This window comes from Rhinatrema bivittatum, chromosome 6 (genome assembly GCF_901001135.1).
Source record: "Rhinatrema bivittatum chromosome 6, aRhiBiv1.1, whole genome shotgun sequence".
Lineage (NCBI taxonomy): Eukaryota > Metazoa > Chordata > Amphibia > Gymnophiona > Rhinatrematidae > Rhinatrema > Rhinatrema bivittatum.
In genome coordinates this window covers 108,402,991-108,422,336 of record NC_042620.1, presented here as the reverse complement: position 1 = coordinate 108,422,336, position 19,346 = coordinate 108,402,991, and the positions used below count along the sequence as shown (strand labels likewise).

Here is a 19,346-nt window from a genome sequence, read left to right as displayed (position 1 = left end):
TTTTACAAATAGGTTCCTTATATAAACATTTAAAAAAAAATTGTAAACCAAATCCCACTACAGCACACAGGCTACCTTCACCTCCACTGTAAAATTAATTTAGCCATTCTACAGAAACTCTTCTTTTATAAAGCGTACCTCCAAAATGTTACACAAGTTACAGGGAAAAAAAAATCATATGCCCTAAGAATAAATGGAATTTTAATGAATATCCTGTTCTATAATTGGACTGTTATATAGTAATATAGGAGATGTCAGCAGAAAAGGACTATTTGGGCTACCCAGTCTGCCCAGTTACTCTATCTCTGGTTATAATCCTTCCTTTCACATACTATCACTCTCTGTGTAACCCTTTCTTCAGTTTAGAGCCTGAATGTAGGGGCCACACACACAGTCCCCAAGGCTAATCTCACTATCCTGGGCCTCTCACTTTTCTCTTCCTTCATGCACTGGTAGCCACTGGGGTGCCGGGATTCCATCGGCAGGAAGGAGGACCAATTCTTTGAATGTACTTGAAAAAGGTTTTATTATTTTTTACCTCTATGGCAAGCTTCTTTTCAAACTCTCTCTTAGCCTCAATTACTTTTTTCATCTAACTTGCCAGTGCTTATACTCTTCCCTATTTTCTTCATTCGGGGTCTGCATTCCATTTTTTGAATAGTGCTCTTTTGGCTTTAATTTCCTTTTTCACCTCACTATTTAACCATGCCAGCAGTTGTTTGGTTTTCCTTTTGCCTTTCTTAATGCATGGAATGCATTTTTTCTGGACTTAAGGATGGTAATTTTAATTAGTGAGCATATCTCCTGCAAGTTTTTAACCTTGTGGATTGTTCCTTTCAGTTTTTTTCTAACAGATTTCTTAATTTTATCATAATCTTCTTTTTTATAGTTAAATGCTAATTTAGTGGTTTTCCTTAGTATTCATCCTCCAGTTATTATGTCAAATTTCATTACATTATGATCATTGTTGCCAGGTGGATCCACCATTTTTATCTCTTGCATCAGGTCCTGTGTTCCACTGAGAACTAGATCTAACATAGTTCCCCTCTCTTGTTGGTTCCATGGCCAACTCTGCATGAAGCAGTCATTGATGGCATCTAGGAAACTTTACCTCTCTTGCATGTCCTGATGTGGCATTTACCTAATCAATACTCAGTAATTGAAGTCTCCCTTTATTGTGTTTCCCATTTTACAAGCCAGCCTAATCTCAGTTAGCATTTTATAGTCTGCGTCATCATCCTGGCCAGATGAGAGGTATTTGTTGTGAGCGCGGAGGCACGGTCGCTTATCGAGGAAAATTGTGAGCCCTTGGATCACAGCGCGGCTCAGGGAGGAGCCCCAAGACACACCATGAAGAGGTGAGCAAGTACTAGCACGGGCAGAGCAGGAGCAAGGCTGGACTGAAGACAAGGAAAGGATCATCTGGAACAGGAACAAGGGAGGCTCAGCCCTCCACTGGACCTACACGCACCAATGAGACCCAGCAACACAATGCTGGTCTCGAGGGTAGCCCTCCGAGCACTCTATAGCCCTTTGGGATCCGCCATTTGAGAACAACGAGTGCGTGAGGCCAGATGGAGGCTGAGGGCAGGAACATGAAGACTCAGATGAAGACTCAGGATACTCAGAAGACTCAGATGAAGACTCAGGATATCCAGAAGACTCAGATGTAGACTCAGGTTACTCAGAGGACTCAGACAAGAATCCAGGTTTCTCAGAGGATTCAGGCAAGGATTCAGGAGAAAGTATTGAGTGAGTGCTGCCACGCAGCGTGCCCTACACAGCCGTCCATGGCTGGTCGTGGACCACGCTGAAGGCGAAGCAGACTCCAGACGAAACAGTGGAACTTGAAGCCAGGATATGACGAAGATTCAGGAGAGGGCTGCATCAGGGCGCACCTTACACAGCTGCTGGTGGCTGGCCATGGACCATGCTGAAGCGGAGCAGGTTCTGGCAGAATCTTAGCCATGGACGGAAGCAGGCACAAGGAACTCCAAAGACCGGGACAGGATTCTAGACTTGGGATTCAGAAGTTTGGCGTTAAAAACAGGGAGCCTTCTGAAGGCTTGTGCTGCTGACGAAAAGAAGGCCTCGTACCATGAGGCACCCTACACAGCCCCCCATAGGCTGGTCACGATCCACAATGGTGGCACGCCAGGAAAGGTGGACAGATGAGGAACCTAGGAACTGGACGAAGAGCTGAAGAAGAGATGGACGGAGTCAGGACAAGTACATTGGACATCAGGAACATGGTACCTCTGGACACAGAACATCAGGGCATGGAATATCTAGACATCAGGAGAACTGGACATCTGGAACATCAGGAACACGAAACAAGCAACGAAGGAACTCCGACGAGAGACGAGACCAGGAACATCAAGTTGAAGAAGTTCAGGAACACGAAGAACATGGAATGAAGATCCATCAAGGCACAGGAAGACCATGGAGGACCTGGACTGGAAGAAGACCACAGATCACTGTGAAGACCAGATCCGAAGGCTCTGAGGGATTGAAGCAGGGCCCTTTTATAGGGCTGATCCAGGCAACATGTGATGATATCATAGATGAGGGCCGCAGGCTTTTCCCGCCACTGGTCCTTTAAATAGAAAGAAGAGGCATGCGTGCGCGCCTAGAGGAAGCCGGGAGGCAGAGGACTGCAGTGGCGTCCATGCCACGTGGGAGGCCAGGCAGGCAGCAGCATCGGTGGCGGCACCCCTGCCGCGAAGAGGAGATCAGGCAGCGGCGGCTTCATGCGATGAGAAACTCATAGCGGCAGCGCTAGGACCGCGGAGGCACTGACACAGCAGCGGCCTCCAGGTTGTGCGAAGATGGCAGCGGCCTGCCGCCAGAGGTAAGAGATTGCCTGCGGCTAGGCCCGCAGGCAGAATCCCAACAGTTTTATATCCTCACTACTATACTCTTCCTTTTTAACCTTGGAATCTTTATCCCTAAGAATTCTGAGTGCAATTTGTCTGCTGCAAAACTTTTATCCTGCTTGAATCTATGCCATCCTTAACATATAATGCTATCCCCTCCACAAATTTTATCTACCCTGTCATGTTAATATAAGTTGTACTCTGGTATCACAGTGTCCCATTGGTTATCCTCTGTCCTAGGTCTCTGAGATGTTTATTGTGTCTATATCTTCCTTTAGCGCCATATTACGTTCTACATCTCCAGTCTTATTTTTCAAACTTCTGGCATTTACATATCGGCATTTTAAAGTAGTTTTATTTGTATTTCAATTTCTCTATGTACCCACAATCTGCTTATTATCAGATGATAATGATTCACAGTTTGGCATCATTTTTATCTGTGTGCCAGTCATTTTTATCTGTATTTGTCTGAAGTATATTTGAATTCTATTAGGATTTTGGTTTCTACCACCTCTGCTATACAACCACTACCCTCTCAGTAAAGAAGAATTTTCTGATGTTTCCTCTAATCTTTCCTTCTTTCAATTTAATAGCTTAACCAAATTATTTTTTTTTTATAGAAAATATGATCACCTTGTAATGTATTGAGTCCTGCTAGATATTTGAATATTTCTGGCATATCTCCAATTTCCCTTCTTTCTTCTTCCATTTTGAGTTCCTTAAGTCTCTCTGTGCTGGGTTTCTGTGCAGGATCTGCACCATTTTGGTCATGTGTCTCTGAACTGCTTCCATCCTTTCAATATGCTTACACATATCCTTATATTTTGTTCAGTAGCGCTGACGGTATTAGCCATGGACATACTCTGTTCTACAAATGTCAGTGGGGATGTGCTTTCAGCAGATTAGTAGTGATCTGGTAAGGATGTGTTTTTATTTGATATAAAATAGGAAATTGCAACAAAATTTGGTTTTGAAAAGGGACGTGCACTGACAAACCTCTCTCCTCTGCCCCACATCTTACCCCCATTCTTAGGTCTTCACAGGTAAGAAGCAATCACCAGTCTTGCCCCACTGGTGCCATATTCCATAATGGCACTAGCAGACACATGACTGGCACCATTCAGCAGCATGGCCATACTCCAAAATGGCACCAGCCTTGGGTCATCCAGCGCCATTTTAGAATATAGCACTGGCAGAGCAGAAGAAACATAGGATAGGCTCCTTCCTCATGAAGTCCCTGAGGTTAGCGGGTAAGCTGGGATCAGCAGGTAGCCTTTTTTATTTTTTCATTTGGAAGATGGGAGTTTTTTGTTTTATTGTGCACTTTGGTAAAATAGTGTGCACTAAAACTAAACAAAATGAAACACAAAATTAATGAAATGAGCCCCTACCCCATGAAACAAACACCTCCAGCAGTCCCTGCCCTCAGCACATCCCTAATATCCAGATACACCCTCAGGGAGGGAGCTGAAGAACTGAGCGTGCAGCGCCATGCACTGTACCACATGAGCTCTGAGAATGCCCGCATGGGCTCTGCTGCTGCGTGTTCCGCAGCCTGCAGGGATGTCAGGATGTTAGTGTCACTGCGTGCGCTGGTAATGGGCTGAGGGGCACTCCCTAAGTCTTCACATTCCAAAAAAGGGAAAATCAATTTCCATGCCTGAACGACAGAAGAGATGGTGCAGGAGGTCACTGAACATTACCAGCCGCCTTGTGGCACTGCAGCTCTGAAGAGAAATTGAAAAGGAAAATTAAAACATGGGTTCAGAACAAGAATCTATAGAAAGCAAAATACAATATAAAAGTAATTAAGAGGAGGGAACAAGTGGGACCTTATTCAACCTTTCTTTTATAACGGGCAGTACTACAATAGAGGAATTATTCTGAAATGAATGTAGGAAATACTTTTATTAATAAATAGGCACTATCTTTGTACAGTCTGAGGGGCCTTGGAGAAGGGAAACAGAGACATGGCTAGATTGGTCCAAAACAACTACGGCACAGGAAGATGTGCCTAAAGGGAAACCTGTCTACTCTGACTGTACTGAAAAAATAGTTTAAGAAACCTGCAATCTAACTTAATGACTGTTCTTGCCATTCTGCTATGGTTACTGTGTACATTCAGTGGGTTATTGACCATAGAGAGAGAGAAAAACGGTATCTGAAGTCAAGAAAGCATGGGATAAAAACAGGAGGGATCTCTAGGGAACTGATAAGAATTGTAATGCTGGATTGACTGGGGGGGATGCCATCATGTTTCTATGTTTCTCTATAAAAACCAGTTTTGCAGCTTTATGCAGAAAGAATATTCTCCAGATTTTGTTGTTCAGTTTGATGTAACTTGTTCATTTGTGAAGTTTCTTATCCTTTTCAGTGCTTCTTTCTTACCCCTATTTTGCCCTATAACCTATCTGCCACTGCCTTGGATGGGCATCCCGAGGTACACTGCATAGATGTGTACACCAGTACTATCTGCCACTGCCTTGGATGGGCATCCCGAGGTACACTGCATAGATGTGTACACCAGTACTTCTCCATCAAAATTCTGTATCTCAGGCCCTTTATGACAGTGATCAAAAGTAACACTTTTAAACTCCTGTGCATGGTAGACTAATATGGTTGAATTTACTCAGCTATCTGATTATTTATCTTTAACAACTAGCAAATTCAAAATAGTTGGAACTGTGGATACTAAAAATCCATTCCCTGTAATGGGAGGAATACAGAGAAAGCACTGCAGAGAGCTGCTGTTATGGAAGTGCCTGCTGGTGACATAAGAGGAGCATAATGTTAGGGAAGCTCTGTGTGTGGGAGAAAGAAAACAGTCTTGGGAATCACGAGTAAATGCAAATAAAACACATTTTAGTACTTTGCCTGCCAGTGGGCTTCAGCTCTGTTTGAGATTAAGAAGCCACTTCTGTGGTGAGAAGATGATTCAGTTTTCATGGTCATTAAATCCTTGATCTCTCTGCTGAGACTGTCAGCTAAGATGCCAATTAGTTGCAATTGTATGGAGGCCTTTAGTGACATGGAGACCTCTCATGATAGGAAGTTTCATTCAGAGCGAGAGTTTATTAAACTCTAATGTGATAGACATACCCACTTTCATTTTAGCTCATAAACCCAATAAAAAGATACAGGTGCTGAGATCTGAAAGCTGTTAATGGAACATGGCTTATCCTCCTTTTATCACACACACTGATGCCACCAGGGCCTATTGAAAGGATTGGCCTAGAAACACTTTTAGAAGGTCAACATATAATTAAACAGTATAATCGATGAATGGATAGACAAATTTAAAAAGATCTGCCAATGACTGCTATAATTACAAACCAACATGAGCAGTATGTGTGTGTGTGTGTGTGAAAGCAAGAGAGGAAAGTGAGCCCAGTGGCTCAGGGTTAGTGTTATTATTTTATTAATTAATTTATATTCCACTTTCTAGCACTTCAAAGCAGATTACATCCAGGTACTGTAGGTATTTCCCTATCTTCAGAGGGCTTACAATCTTAAATTTGTTCCTGAAGCAATGGCAGATAAAGTGACTTGCCGAAGGGCACAAGGAGCGGCAGTGGAATTTGAATCCTGGTTTCCCTGGTTTGTAGTCTGCTGCTCTAAGCACTAGGCTCGCTAGTATGTGTAAGACCTGGGTGTAACTCCCAAGCCTGGCTTCCTTCTGCTCCTTACACCTGCCCCAGGCACAGGGGTGCTACAGATTGCCCTGCCCCCCCCCCCCCACCCCCCAGGACTGGGAATCTCTGCCATCACATAGAGGTGATGCATAGAGGACAGAGTCACAATGCATGTGTATCAGGCTCCAGATGGTGTCACCATATTTGACCCGATGCCGAAGATAGTCACTAAGATGGCTGGGCTAGACAAGGCAGGGGTCACAAAAATGAAGGCAACAGGCAATTGTGAAGCAGCGCAAGGACTTCATAGTGACACTGAACTGTTATGTTGTCTCTAAGTCACACATAATGAGACACTCACAATTGCTGGCAGTCCCCTATTCCAATAAATAGGAATAAAACTAAAGAGAACTACCATGAACTCACTATGAGAGTAATGGACTTGTTTCACTGATCACTGAAGCCTTCCCCTTCCCCTCCTGTTAACCAAGCTGAGCTGATACAGGAAGTAAAATGGACAAAAGAGGAGCTACTGGACTGCCTGAGGAAGCTTTTGACCAATTATCATGGAGGTAGTTAGAAACAGGAGCTGTGGTTTTATGATTGCTGCATAGGCAGGGGATGGAGATCCCACTGGGCTGAGAGACTGAGGAAAGGAAAAGTTGGGGTTTTGTGTGATCCATACACACCAATCAGAGGAAGGACGGTGTGCTGGAGAAAGAAATCGCTGAGAGAGAGAGAAAGAAGGTATTTCAGCCTTGGGAGGAAGTTAGCTGCCAAAAAGCTCCTCCCAGTCTATCCTCATGGCTGCAGCTGCACTGTCAGAAATCTGCTTCTTCTGTACCCAGGAGCACGTGGAAATAAGTAAAGCATTCTAAACCCTGATACCAGGGCTGATCCCTCAGAGGTTTCCCTTGAATGTGTTTCCTTGCTCCGAGTGCCTACATAGCACTTAATACACAGCCTGCATTACCTAGTCTTTGAGAGCCACAAACAGGTCTGGTTTTCAGGCTATCCACAATGAATATGCATGAGACAGATTTGCATGTACTGCCTCCATGATATGCAAATCTATCTCATGCATACTCATTGTGCATAGCTGAAAACCAGGCCTGTTTGTGGCTTTCGAGGACCAGAGTTGGCCACCCCTGCCTTAGATTGTGCCATCTGTATGCAATTCACTTTCAACACTGCCAGATATACAGTCTGAATAAGGTTTCTGATACGCGTGCCGTGCCGCAGCAGACCTGCGGCACGGCTCCCTCACCTTTCTTCAGTAACTCCAGTGCCTGGTCCCTTGTCTCTGGCGGCGGTAGGCTGCCGGCTCCGTCCTCGGGCCACCCCTGGTGCCTCCGGCTCAGCTACAGACCCTGGTGTCTCCAGTCCAGCTACCACCACTACTGCTCCACGCTGGGCATCTCCGCATGACCCAAGGAGAGACGCTGCTACTCAGTGCTGCGCCCCTTCCTAGGTGTGCGCGCACGTATCACTGAACCTCAAAAGTAGGGCCCGCAGCGGGAACCAAGCCACGGCCCCGGATGATGACGTTAGTGGAGCACTGATACTTAAGCCCAGACTCCACTCCCTAGCTTTGCCTTTGTCTCGTTCCTGTGTTCTTGTTCCTCGCTGATCCTGGTTCCTGATTCCTTTGCTTCTACGTTCCTGCTATTCACCCTTCTTCGGATTGCCTACACGGGACTTTGACGCTGCTTTGCCTGATCACACTGTTGACTCTCTCCAAGCCCGGACCTCTGCTTTGCCTGACTACTCCGTTGCTTCTCTCCAAGCCCGGACCTCTGCATCGCCTGACTACTCCGTGGCCTCTCTCCAGACCCAGACCTAGACTTCTGCATCGCCTGACTACTCTGTTGCCTCACTCCAGACCCAGACCTCTGCATCGCCTGACTACTCTGTTGCCTCACTCCAGACCCAGACCTCTGCATCGCCTGACTACTCCGTTGCCTCTCTCCAGACCCAGACCTAGACTTCTGCATCGCCTGACTACTCCGTGGCCTCTCTCCAGACCCAGACCTAGACTTCTGCATCGCCTGACTACTCCGTTGCCTCTCTCCAGCCCAGACTTCTGCCTTGCCTGACTGCTTTGTCTGACTCCGTGATCAGACTTCAGCCTTGCTTGTCACTGCTCCTAGATTGCCGCTAGCTCTGACTCAAGCTTGTTCTATGATGCCTCTTCAGCCTACATCCTGGACTTGGCCTATTCAGGCTTTGGCCCGCTTTTGCTCAGGCGCCCGCTGTCTACTTTGTTCCTTTGGCGCCCGGGTCTCCAGGATACTACCTCATCCAGTACTAGACTGTATCATCTTTCTCCTGCTCCCTGGGCTGACCTCGATCTCTCCATCGACGACAACATACGAAGGCCCACCTAAATCCAGCTGGCCCCGGCACCCAAAGGCTCAACCTGCGGGGAACGAGGGCTGGTATTGGTGAAGCGCCAGCTGGCTTCCGTCCATCAGCCCACTCCGCCTGCCAACAGTGGGGACCCTTAGGTCCCTACCTATGGGTTGCGTCAACCCCACCTCGGCCCAAGGGTCCACCTCCGGTGCAACAGTTTCACTCCTGGATCAATATTGCTTGCTTCTAAAACTGGGACACCTAGTTGGCACCTGCAACAGCAAATATACTGTTGAAAAACCATTTACCCAGGAGGGTCCCTCATATATCAACCCACGGCAGCATTTTGTGAACAGTGTGTTTTTCCCCACATAGTTTTATTCAGGTTTTTTGTATGGTGTGCTTATATGATCAGGACTGGTACTGTGTTGCCCTTGGTGGATTTGCTTCTAGTACACTGGTGCCAAATACATTTCAGGAATGGGGGTAACTGCTTTCTACTTATAACAAGGTAGACTGCTTTTCAGGCAGGCTGTCTATAGTTCTAAGTGGCCATTCTGCTGTTATCTGAAGTCTGCCAGTCTTACAGAAAGTACTTTCCTGATTTTGTTTCATCCGTATATATTTGTTCCATTTCTATTTCCTGCTGTTTCTATGTTCCCTTATTTTGCTGTTTCATCATTGCCTTTATAGTTCTCTCCACCAGATAAACGAAAAACAATTTGAGTGTTATAGCGTGTGGTGTTTTATCTTGTGTCACTCTGCTCAGGAATAGGGGTATTAATGACAGAGTCAGGGGTGCCTGGGTCATTTCCCAAGATTCTGAAGAACCCACAACCCCCATCTGATCCAATTACACTTAGGCTGGTGAGGTCTACATTTGTAGCCCATCTCCAGCTATTGGCAGCAGGTTTTTCCCCACAATGCCTGGTGGGGGTGCTACACAGAGGCTGTGGCCCTTACAGGGAGACAGCAAGTGGCCCGGGGCCCCAAAGAGATAGTAATTTGGCACCACCTTTCATAGACAGGGAGTTCTTCCACACTGCAACTTGGAGAGGCAGTTTTTCCTTAACTGGTGCCAGGGCGAGGGAGTGGATCCTGCCCGGACTTTCTTAGTGCAACAAGTCCCCTTAGAGGGGAGTCTACAAGAAATCCAGTTCATGGTGGAGGAGCATACAGCATGAAAATATTGGGGAGGGTGTGTGATTCCACACAAGAGACTAACTGCTTTATGTGTGTGTGGAGCATCTGAGAAACTTGAGACTGCCTGCAGAAATCAAACCCTCCAATGACTATCCCCATGGAGGATTTCTGTGATAGGCCCTACGCCAGCAGGCTTAGGGACCTCCTCTACCATTAGTCCATTACCTGAGAAATTTACTTCACTTTCAAGCGAACCAGAAAAACCTGGGCCAGACTTAAAGACTGTTTTCCCATAGATTCTGCCTCCTCAGACACTACTTTTATAATAATGGCCATGGGGAAAGTGGTGGAGGCAATCCAGAAGCCCCATTCAGACAGAAATGTATACAAATGTCCTCAGACTTTCTCTGGAATTATTCCCCATGGAAAGGATGACTATGAAAATTGGGTGGGGCAAGCAACACAAGTGTTTTAGAAGTGGAACTGTTCATATGGAGAGAAACAGCAGTATATTGAGGAGAGTTTAAAATGTCCCGCTGATCCATCCTGCTCAAGGATTGATCATTTGGGGTTTGAGTGAGTCTAGCTTCCTGTATCGAGGTTATGTAAAAGTGGATGTGGAGTTTCCAGAAAAAGTGATGGGTCTCCAAGAAACAATACCTGTACTAGTGTTAGTGTGTCCTAAAACCAAGGGGATAAATAATACCCCCATTATCATTGGCACCAATGCCAGTTTGTTTGGCCATTTGGTCCAGAAATATGAAGAGATGGTAGGACCCAACTATGCCAATGTGCTATCTATTCATTCTCTTTGACTGATCCAGAGAAGAAGTACCAAGCTCACCAACTTGATTTTTTAGCTTCAAAGTGTACTGCAGTAGACAAAGCTCCACGATTACCTCTATGGTGCTAAATTCACGGTGTGCATAAAAAATAACCTGTTGACCTATGTACTAACCACCGCCAAGTTGAATGATATTGGACACCGATGGCTGGCTAATGTTAGCCACATGTGATTTCAGCCTAAAGTGTCATCTTGGGATACTTTAGGATGACATCAAATGTGGCTAAAGCATTTTGTGAACAGTGTTTTCTTCCTTTCAAGGAAGTTAGGGCTCCACATAGTTTTATTCAGGTTTTCTGTATGGTGTGTACATACGATCAGGACTGGGGACTGTGTTGCCCTGTGTGGACTTGCTTCTAGTACATCGGTGCCAAATATATTTCATGGTTGGGGTAACTGCCTTCTACATATAACAAGGAACACTTGTTTTTCAGACAGGCTTTTCATAGTTCAAAGGGTCCATTCTGTTGTCTGAAGTCTGCCTGCCTTACAGGAGGTACTATGCTGATATTGTTTCATCTGTACATATTTGTTCTGCTTCTGTATTTGCTGTAATGCATCATAAATAGTTTGATATAAATAAATCATGAGACTTGGGAAACATCAATTAACATAAAAAAAATCACAAATAAATTGGGGCAGAATTGAAACCTGGCATTAGAAATGTAACACTTCCCCTTCCACCACCCCAGTATGAATGATTTAAAGTATAAATTCTAGGGAGGGATGGTTCTTGTCGCATATTCAGAAAGGATTTTTCCCTTTCCTCTGCCTGTGGAAAGAAATCTTTATTGATTTATCAGTTTTCTCCCACAGGCATAGAATACGAGAAATTCTCTAGTTAACAAATCCTTTTTATGTCAATTCAAATGAATACATAAAGCCAGTGCACCACAAATTTTTTTTCGTCTTTACTTCTGTATCATTTGTTAATTAATCTATTCCCTTCCAGGTTCTATCTAATCTCCGTTTACTTAATTGTTTGATTTTTAGATCTAGTGCATTTTGGTAAACATATCAAAGGTATTGACTATGAACATTTACTATCTGCGTCAGTTCATTTCAATGACGACGTCAGGTTCCTTATATAAATATTTAAAAAAAAATTTGTAAACCAAGTCCCTCTACATCACACAGGCTGCCTTCACCTCCACTGTAAAATTAATTTAGCCATTCCACAGAAGCTCTTCTTTTATAAAGCGTACCTCCAAAATGTTACACACGTTGCAGGGAAACAAAAATCATATGCTGTAAGAATAAATGGAATTTTAATGAAAATCCTGTTCTATAATTGGAATGTTATATAGTAATATAGGAGATGTCAGCAGGTAAGGACCATTTGGTCTACCCAGTCTGCCCAGTTACTCATATCTATACTACTCTAGCTCTGGTTATAATCCTTCCTTGATCATACTATCAGTGTCTGTGTAACCTCCTCTTCAGTTTAGAGCCTGAATGTACAGGCCACACATTCCCCAAGGCTAATCTATCTGAAGAACCCACAACCCCCATCTGTTCCTATTACATGTGGGCTGGTGAGGTCTTCAGTTGCAGCCCATCTCCAGCTATTGGCAGCAGGTTTTTCCCCATGATGACTGATGGGGGCGCTACATATGTATATATATATAGAGAGAGAGAGAGAGAGAGAGAAGGAGTATACTTACTGTATTGCTGCATAGGATTCATAGACAATATTCTGGAACTCGTCCTAAGTTTTCTATTAGCAAACTAACAGGGTCATTATTCTGCGATGTGCCGGTTTTTTCACATTATTGCCGACAGCACCGCGGGAAATGACTACACCTTTTCCCATGGCGCCTTGGGGCGATAGTGTGCAGCGTGGCTGCACCACGGCGGGCAAAACCACACTGCTGCGATGCAGCCGGCTGCCCGCTATCGCCCCCCACCCCTTTTTGATTCGCACCTCATCATTCTGCTATAAATATAAATATAGCAGAATGATGAATCCAGGGGTAAGAGCCTGATTTACTAAGGCTTATCTCCCATAGACACGGAATGGAAAAAATGCTTAGTAAAGGAGGCACTAAGTGAGCCATGCAATCTGCATAGAAAGATTCCCCAAGTTTATCATCTATACTAGTATTGTTCCTCTCTGGTAAAATTCTCTTTTCTAAGCCATGGTGTTTTTGACATTGTACAGAGGAGGTGTTTAGCTTAGCCCCTGTATTTCCTCTCTCTTTCTGCCATACAAATCTTTTGTTCTTCCTTTGCCATCCCTTAGAGACCCAGGCTGGCAAATACTCTTCCTATAGGCCCTGAACTCATTGCATGTTTCCTGTGTGATCCGTCTCCTTCACATGACCCTTTAAGGTATACACACATTTTGTCTTCCGGTGACTTGAACAGAATAACTGTACCCTAGACCAGGCTTCATAACATTTATTCCACAGATGAGAATGTAACTATTTTCCTTATATATCAAAACAGAAATCTCCTGTAGGAGACTCTACACTATTACAATACCATTTTTTACAGTTACTTTGCCTTACTTTTCACAGACAGAAATAAAGGTCTAACTCTTCCATTTGTTTCAAATGTAGCAAAGAACTGAGCACCATAATATTATTATTCAAAATTTTTAAGTGTCTACGTAGAGGGGAACCTAAATACTTGGGCAGATAGACCGACTCTTTATATTCCCATTAGGCACTTAGTTCATCTCAGCAGAACTTCCGTCACTGTCTGCAGTGGGTCTGGAGTGTACCAGATGAATAGCATTTAGCTCTGTTGCTCCTGCATTACGGAATGCTTTTCCACAGGACATAAGAGATTAACTTAGCTGCATGAGGTTCAGGAAGTCAACTACTCCTCTCTTTTTTTGACTTTCTCACAGGCCGATGCTGAAAGGTGTGCACAGCTGAATGTTTTGCCTGCACTTCAAAGCACATTTTGTGCACACAAGACTTACCGCCGGTGCAGCACGGAGTTTTATGCGCAGAAAATGTGTGTTCCAAAATGGGAGTACTGTTTAGTGCCCTCACATGAAAATCCCATGCAAATGAGGGCATTAAGCAGTACTCCCTGATGCAGAGAGGCACATTGGCCCAATTCGGATTTTCTTAGCGCTGGAAAGTTAACTTCAGGTCAGAGACGGAGTTAAATTTTTACTGCACTGACATTTAAAAGCCCCCCCCAAAAGGGTAAAAAGACAGGAAAAGAAGTCAGGAACATGACAGTTTGTTGCTACTTAGCTGTATAAGTCAGTACTTATCCTGCTGTGTAGTGGCGAAAACGCAGGCAGATAGCTCGATACTTACTGATTTATATGGCCAAGTTGCAGCCGCTGCCACTTAGCTGGATAAGTATTCTCTCCTGTCAGCCATAACGCCCTCCCCTCCCCCCCCCCTTTCCCAAGGTAAAATGTGCTATCGGCCTGTGCTGATCGCACATTTTCTTTTCAATGCGCTTTTTAAAATTTCTGATTACATTAGACTACGCATCGGGGATTTTAAAAACATTGTAACCTGTGCCTTAAAACCGTGCAAGTTCTTGGAAAGAGCTTCCATAGTTGTCTGTTTCTTTTCTTAATATTCTTGCCTATGGTTACTGATGTTTTGACTATTACCGTCTGCTGTATCTGCATGGTCACAGAATTATTTGGGGTATGGTGTGTTTTGGGGATAGGAGTGGTATATGGCTATTATCTTGTGTAAGCATCGTGAATAAATAAAAAAATAAAATAGTCTTCTAGTGATGCTCCCTGAGATATACTATCCAAGACTCATTAATCAATATACAAATGTGCATGGAAGTTACATAACAATATCAAAACACACACACACACACGCAGTACAACCACATTGTTAGACTTACACTGACAGGATCTAAAATCTTTACCGCTGCTTGGCTCCCATCTTTCTTGCTTGTGACCTTGTAGACTTTACCATATGTGCCTTTCCCAATGGTCTCAGCAATGTCCCAAGTATCTGAGGGATCAGCTAATGATTCAAGTCCAATCATACTGGGATTATATGGGAACAATCCAAACAGTGACTTTCTATAAAAAAGAAACTTTGTTAAAAGAAATGTAGCTTCTTTACAAAAGCTGTCTTGACATTATAAAGTCTGTTGGAATTCTTTGTGGATACAAGTTACTGCATAAGAATAAATCATTACTATTCTATTACATTTATTATTGCTGCCTATAGATTTCAGTGCCACACCCCACCAGCTGTGTCAATGATACTAAGTGGCACCATTTTTTGCGTAGTAATTTGGGGGGTTTGCATGCTGTTTTCCTACTGGGAATTAATTGCAAATGAGTCAGGAAGAGGGAGCAAGATGGCAGATGGTCGTTAGCTTCTGCGGCATTGCTCTTGCCTGTTCTTAAAACATGTTTTTACTTGTATGTGCAATGGTTAAGAGGAAGGGCAAGACTTGTGTATTTCCAGCTGTGTTGCTGATGGGTTTGGCTGTCGGACCCATCGACCACTTTGTTGACTGCAGCTCAGGTCAACTAGTTGTCTCTGGAGTGCGGGCGCTGGGAAGCGCAGTGGGAAAAGGTTTGCTACTGACTTCCCTTGCCCTGGATGTTTCCTTGAGCCTGGAGGAGCAGAAGAAGCTGGCAGAGCCGATGTTGGAGAGCTCAGAGCTGTCCTTGGCAGATGATATCATCATGATAGAGGTCCTCCAGCTGCTCCTTCAGGGAGCAAGCCCCTCAGCTTCAGATGGGAACAGAGGGAGTACTAGCTGATTTCTGCATTGTACTGAGAGAATTTGCCTATTTATTTATCTCTTACGACATGAGAAAAGTAGTTCAGGACAACTCCCTCCCAGGGAATACAACAGTGCTGTGGATTGGAGCTCTGCCATGATGAGAGTCAGGGAGAAAGAGATGATAGAAACGGTGTGAGAAGGGAAATTATTCTTGTGCCACACTGGGCCTGATTCTCCTAGGCTTTTCTCCCATTCTATGTCTTTGGAAAAAGACCTTGCTAGAAACATTTTTGTGAATCTGTGTGACAGAAGCTGTGTATGTGAGAACGAGAAAGGTAGAAACTATAGTGAGTGTGTGCCACTGAGGTTGTATGTGTAAGACAAAGGCAATGGGACAAGCATTAGGTTTTCTATGAGGGTGACGGGATATTTGAGTGTGTATTTTCAGCATATACTGTGACTTACTGCATGTATTTAAATGCAATGATGCTAGAGAGCTATGACTCTACTTTATATATTGTGACTTGAGACAATGAGTCTTGTGTTGACAAATTATCTTTAACATTCCTGATCAGTACTGTATATTACAGACTACTGATAATGGAGAAAGTGGAGACAGTGCCTTTTGTGTTAATTTACATGTTCATTTTAGTTTACATCAATTTGCATCAAATTTTACTAAAACAGGACATTTGATTTTCCAGGTCACAATTTGTAAACTGTGCTCACAGGTTTCTCACTTAATAATGACATTTATTTTTACTAGAACTTGTCAGGGTGCACTTTTTCAAATAATTAACAATTGGTAGCCTTTTTAAAGGTTACTGTTGGAAAACAGCTACAAAAATCTATAAATAAATGCTTTGAACAAACTGGCATATAGCAGCTGAAATGGCTTTGTGGGACTCAGGCAGCTGTCAGTCATAGCCCAATACACCCTCCCTGCTTCCAGCATCATCTGTCAGCGTCCTCTGTCCACCAAACAAAAAGGGAGCCAGTGACAGCAGGCTGGTTACAGGTATAGTGTAAAAGCTGAAAAGACATGTTGGATAGGCCCTGAAGATGCAATACTGTTTGTTTATGTAACAGAACGTGACGGAGAATCATGTATACAGCATAAACACTCTAGAATTAGGGCATTAGCTCATGATGAGATCTCTTTCACACATTGGTTCAAAGTATTCAAAGATAGTTAACATCTTCCCATACTTCAGATGGCTTACAGAAATGCCATATTTCATTGTGTGTTGATAGAGACCTCACCATGAGTTAAAGGAGAGGCTGATCCTAGACGCATATATATAGGTAGATACAGATATATATATATATATATATATATATATATATATACTGAAACAAGTTAGTTATTAAGCTCTCTTGTTCTAACTAGATTATATGGAAAGTGTATTGTTTTTCAGTGTCTAAAATTTGTGCATTAAAAGTAATGCATGTTTCAAATTATTCCCATGACCAGTTATTATTTTACTATCTATAATCACTCATATACACAATGGACTGCAACATATTCATGACATGAATAAGTCAATATAGTGATAAAATGAATGATAAATTTATGTCAAACAGGTAATATATATGAAGGAATTCTGTGCCCCTGGAATATATAATCAAAGTAGGATGAAAAAGAGACATAAGCGTGGAAACAGCTACAGGAATGATGTGAACATAACATGTCACCTGGACTGGATGGTATACACCCCAGGGTTCTGAGAGAACTAAAAAATGAAATTTCAGATCTATTTCAATTAATTTATAACCTATCATGAAAATCATCCTTTGTACCTGAAGATTGGAAGATGGCCAAGGACTGTAACCCCGATATTTAAAAAAGGCTCCAGGGGTAACCCGGGAAACTATAGACTGGTGAGCCTGACTTCAGTGCCGGGAAAAATCGTGGAAACTGTTATAAAGAATAAAATCACAGAGCATATAGAAAAAGACATGGATTAATGGGACACAGCCAGCATGGATTTACCCAAGGGAAGTCTTGCCTCACAAATCTCCTACATTTTTATGAAGGGGTGAATAAACATGTGGACAAAGGTAAATCAGTAGATGTGGTGTATTTGGATTTTCAGATTGCGTTCGACAAAGTCCCGCATGAGCGACTTCTAAGAAAACTAAAAAGTCTTTGGATAGGAGGCAATGTCCTTTTTTGGATTGCAAGCTGGTTAAAAGACAGGAAACAGAGTAGGATTAAATGATCTGTTTTCACAGTGGAAAAAGGTAAACAGTGGAGTGCCTCAGGGATCTGTACTTGGACCAGTGCTTTTTAATACATTTATAAATGATCTGGAAAGGAGTACAATGAATGAGGTGATCAAATTTGCGGATGACACAAAATTATGCAGAGTAGTTAAATCTCAAGCAGATTGTGATAAATTGCAGGAGGACCTTGCAAGACTGAAGATTTGGCATCCAAATGGCAGATGAAATTTAATGTGGACAAGTACAAAGTGATACATATAGGGAAAAACCCTTGCTTTAGTTACACAATGTTAGGTTCTATCTTAGGAGATACCACCCAGGAAAGAGATCTAGGAGTCATAGTGGATAATACATTGAAATCGTTGGCTCTGTGTGCTGTGGCAATCAAAAAAGCAAACAGAATGTTAGGAAATATTAAGAAGGGAATGGTGAATAAAACGATGGATGTCATAATGCCTCTGTATCGCTCCATGGTGAGACCGCATCTTGAATACTGTGTGCAATTCTGGTTGCCGCATCTCAAAAAACATATAGTTGCACTGGACAAAGTGCAGAGAAGGGTGACCAAAATGATAATTGGCATGGAACAGCTGCCTTATGAGGTAAGGCTAAGGAAGTAAGGGCTGTTCAGGTTGGAGAAGAGACGACTGAAGGGGGATAGACGTCTACAAAATCATGAAAGGACTTGAATAAGTTAATGTAAATTGGTCATTTACTCTCTCATATAATAGAAGGACTAGGGGGCACTCCATGAAATTAGCAAGTAGCTCATTTAAAACAAATCAAAGAAAATTCTTTTTCACTCAGTGCATAGTTAAGCTCTGGAATTAATTGCCAGAGGATGTGGTTACAGCAGTTAGTATAACTGGGTTTAAAAAAGGTTTGGCTAAGTTCTTAAAGGAAAAATCCATAAGCTGCTATTAATTAATAAACAATAGTATCTTGAGATTTATTTAATGTTTGGGTACTTGCCAGGTATTTGTGACTTGGATTGGCCACTGTTGGAAATAGGATACTAGGCTCGATGGACCCTTGATCTGAGCCAGTACAGCATATCTTGTGTTATGTTATGTAACATAAGAATTGCCATGCTGGAACAGACCATGGATCCATCGAGCCCAGCATCCTATTTCCAACTGTGGGCAATCCAGGTCACAAGTATCTGGTAGATCCCAGAAAATAGACCTAACTCTTAGGGACATTAATAGCTTTCTTTAGTCTACCTGGCCATTAATGTGTTATGGACTTTTCCTCCATCAAACCTCTTTTAAACCCTGCTATGCTAGTCATTTTGATCACGTCCTCTGGCAACAGATTCCACAGCTTGATAGTGTGCTGAGTGAAAAGTACTTTCTACAATCTGTTTGAATCTGCTTCTGACAGAATGACCCTGTTTTTCCCCTTTAAACCTAAGCAGGACCAGGCATGGAGCCTGGTCCATCTTAAATCCCACAGAGGGATTGAGCTCTGTGGGCAGAACCCTGCCGGGACAGGGAGAGTTCTGTGGGAAGAACCAGCTAGAGAGCATAAGAGAGTAAGCCCAGCTATGTTCACAATAGGCCCCTATGCCTCCAGGAGGAAGGCAGCTCCTGTGAA

At 43.3% G+C, this 19,346-nt stretch overlaps 1 protein-coding gene across 1 annotated transcript in view; it reads right to left on the bottom strand.

Annotated features, from left to right (window-relative positions):
* LOC115094651 (myosin-IIIb-like) overlaps nucleotides 1-14,828 on the bottom strand; it is a 62,901-nt gene extending 48,073 nt beyond the window's left edge. The window contains exon 1 of the mRNA XM_029607901.1: nucleotides 14,682-14,828. Within this exon, the coding sequence (XP_029463761.1) occupies nucleotides 14,682-14,828 (147 nt within the window). The remainder of the gene's footprint in view (nucleotides 1-14,681) is intronic.
* Between the last annotated feature and the right edge of the window lie 4,518 nt (nucleotides 14,829-19,346).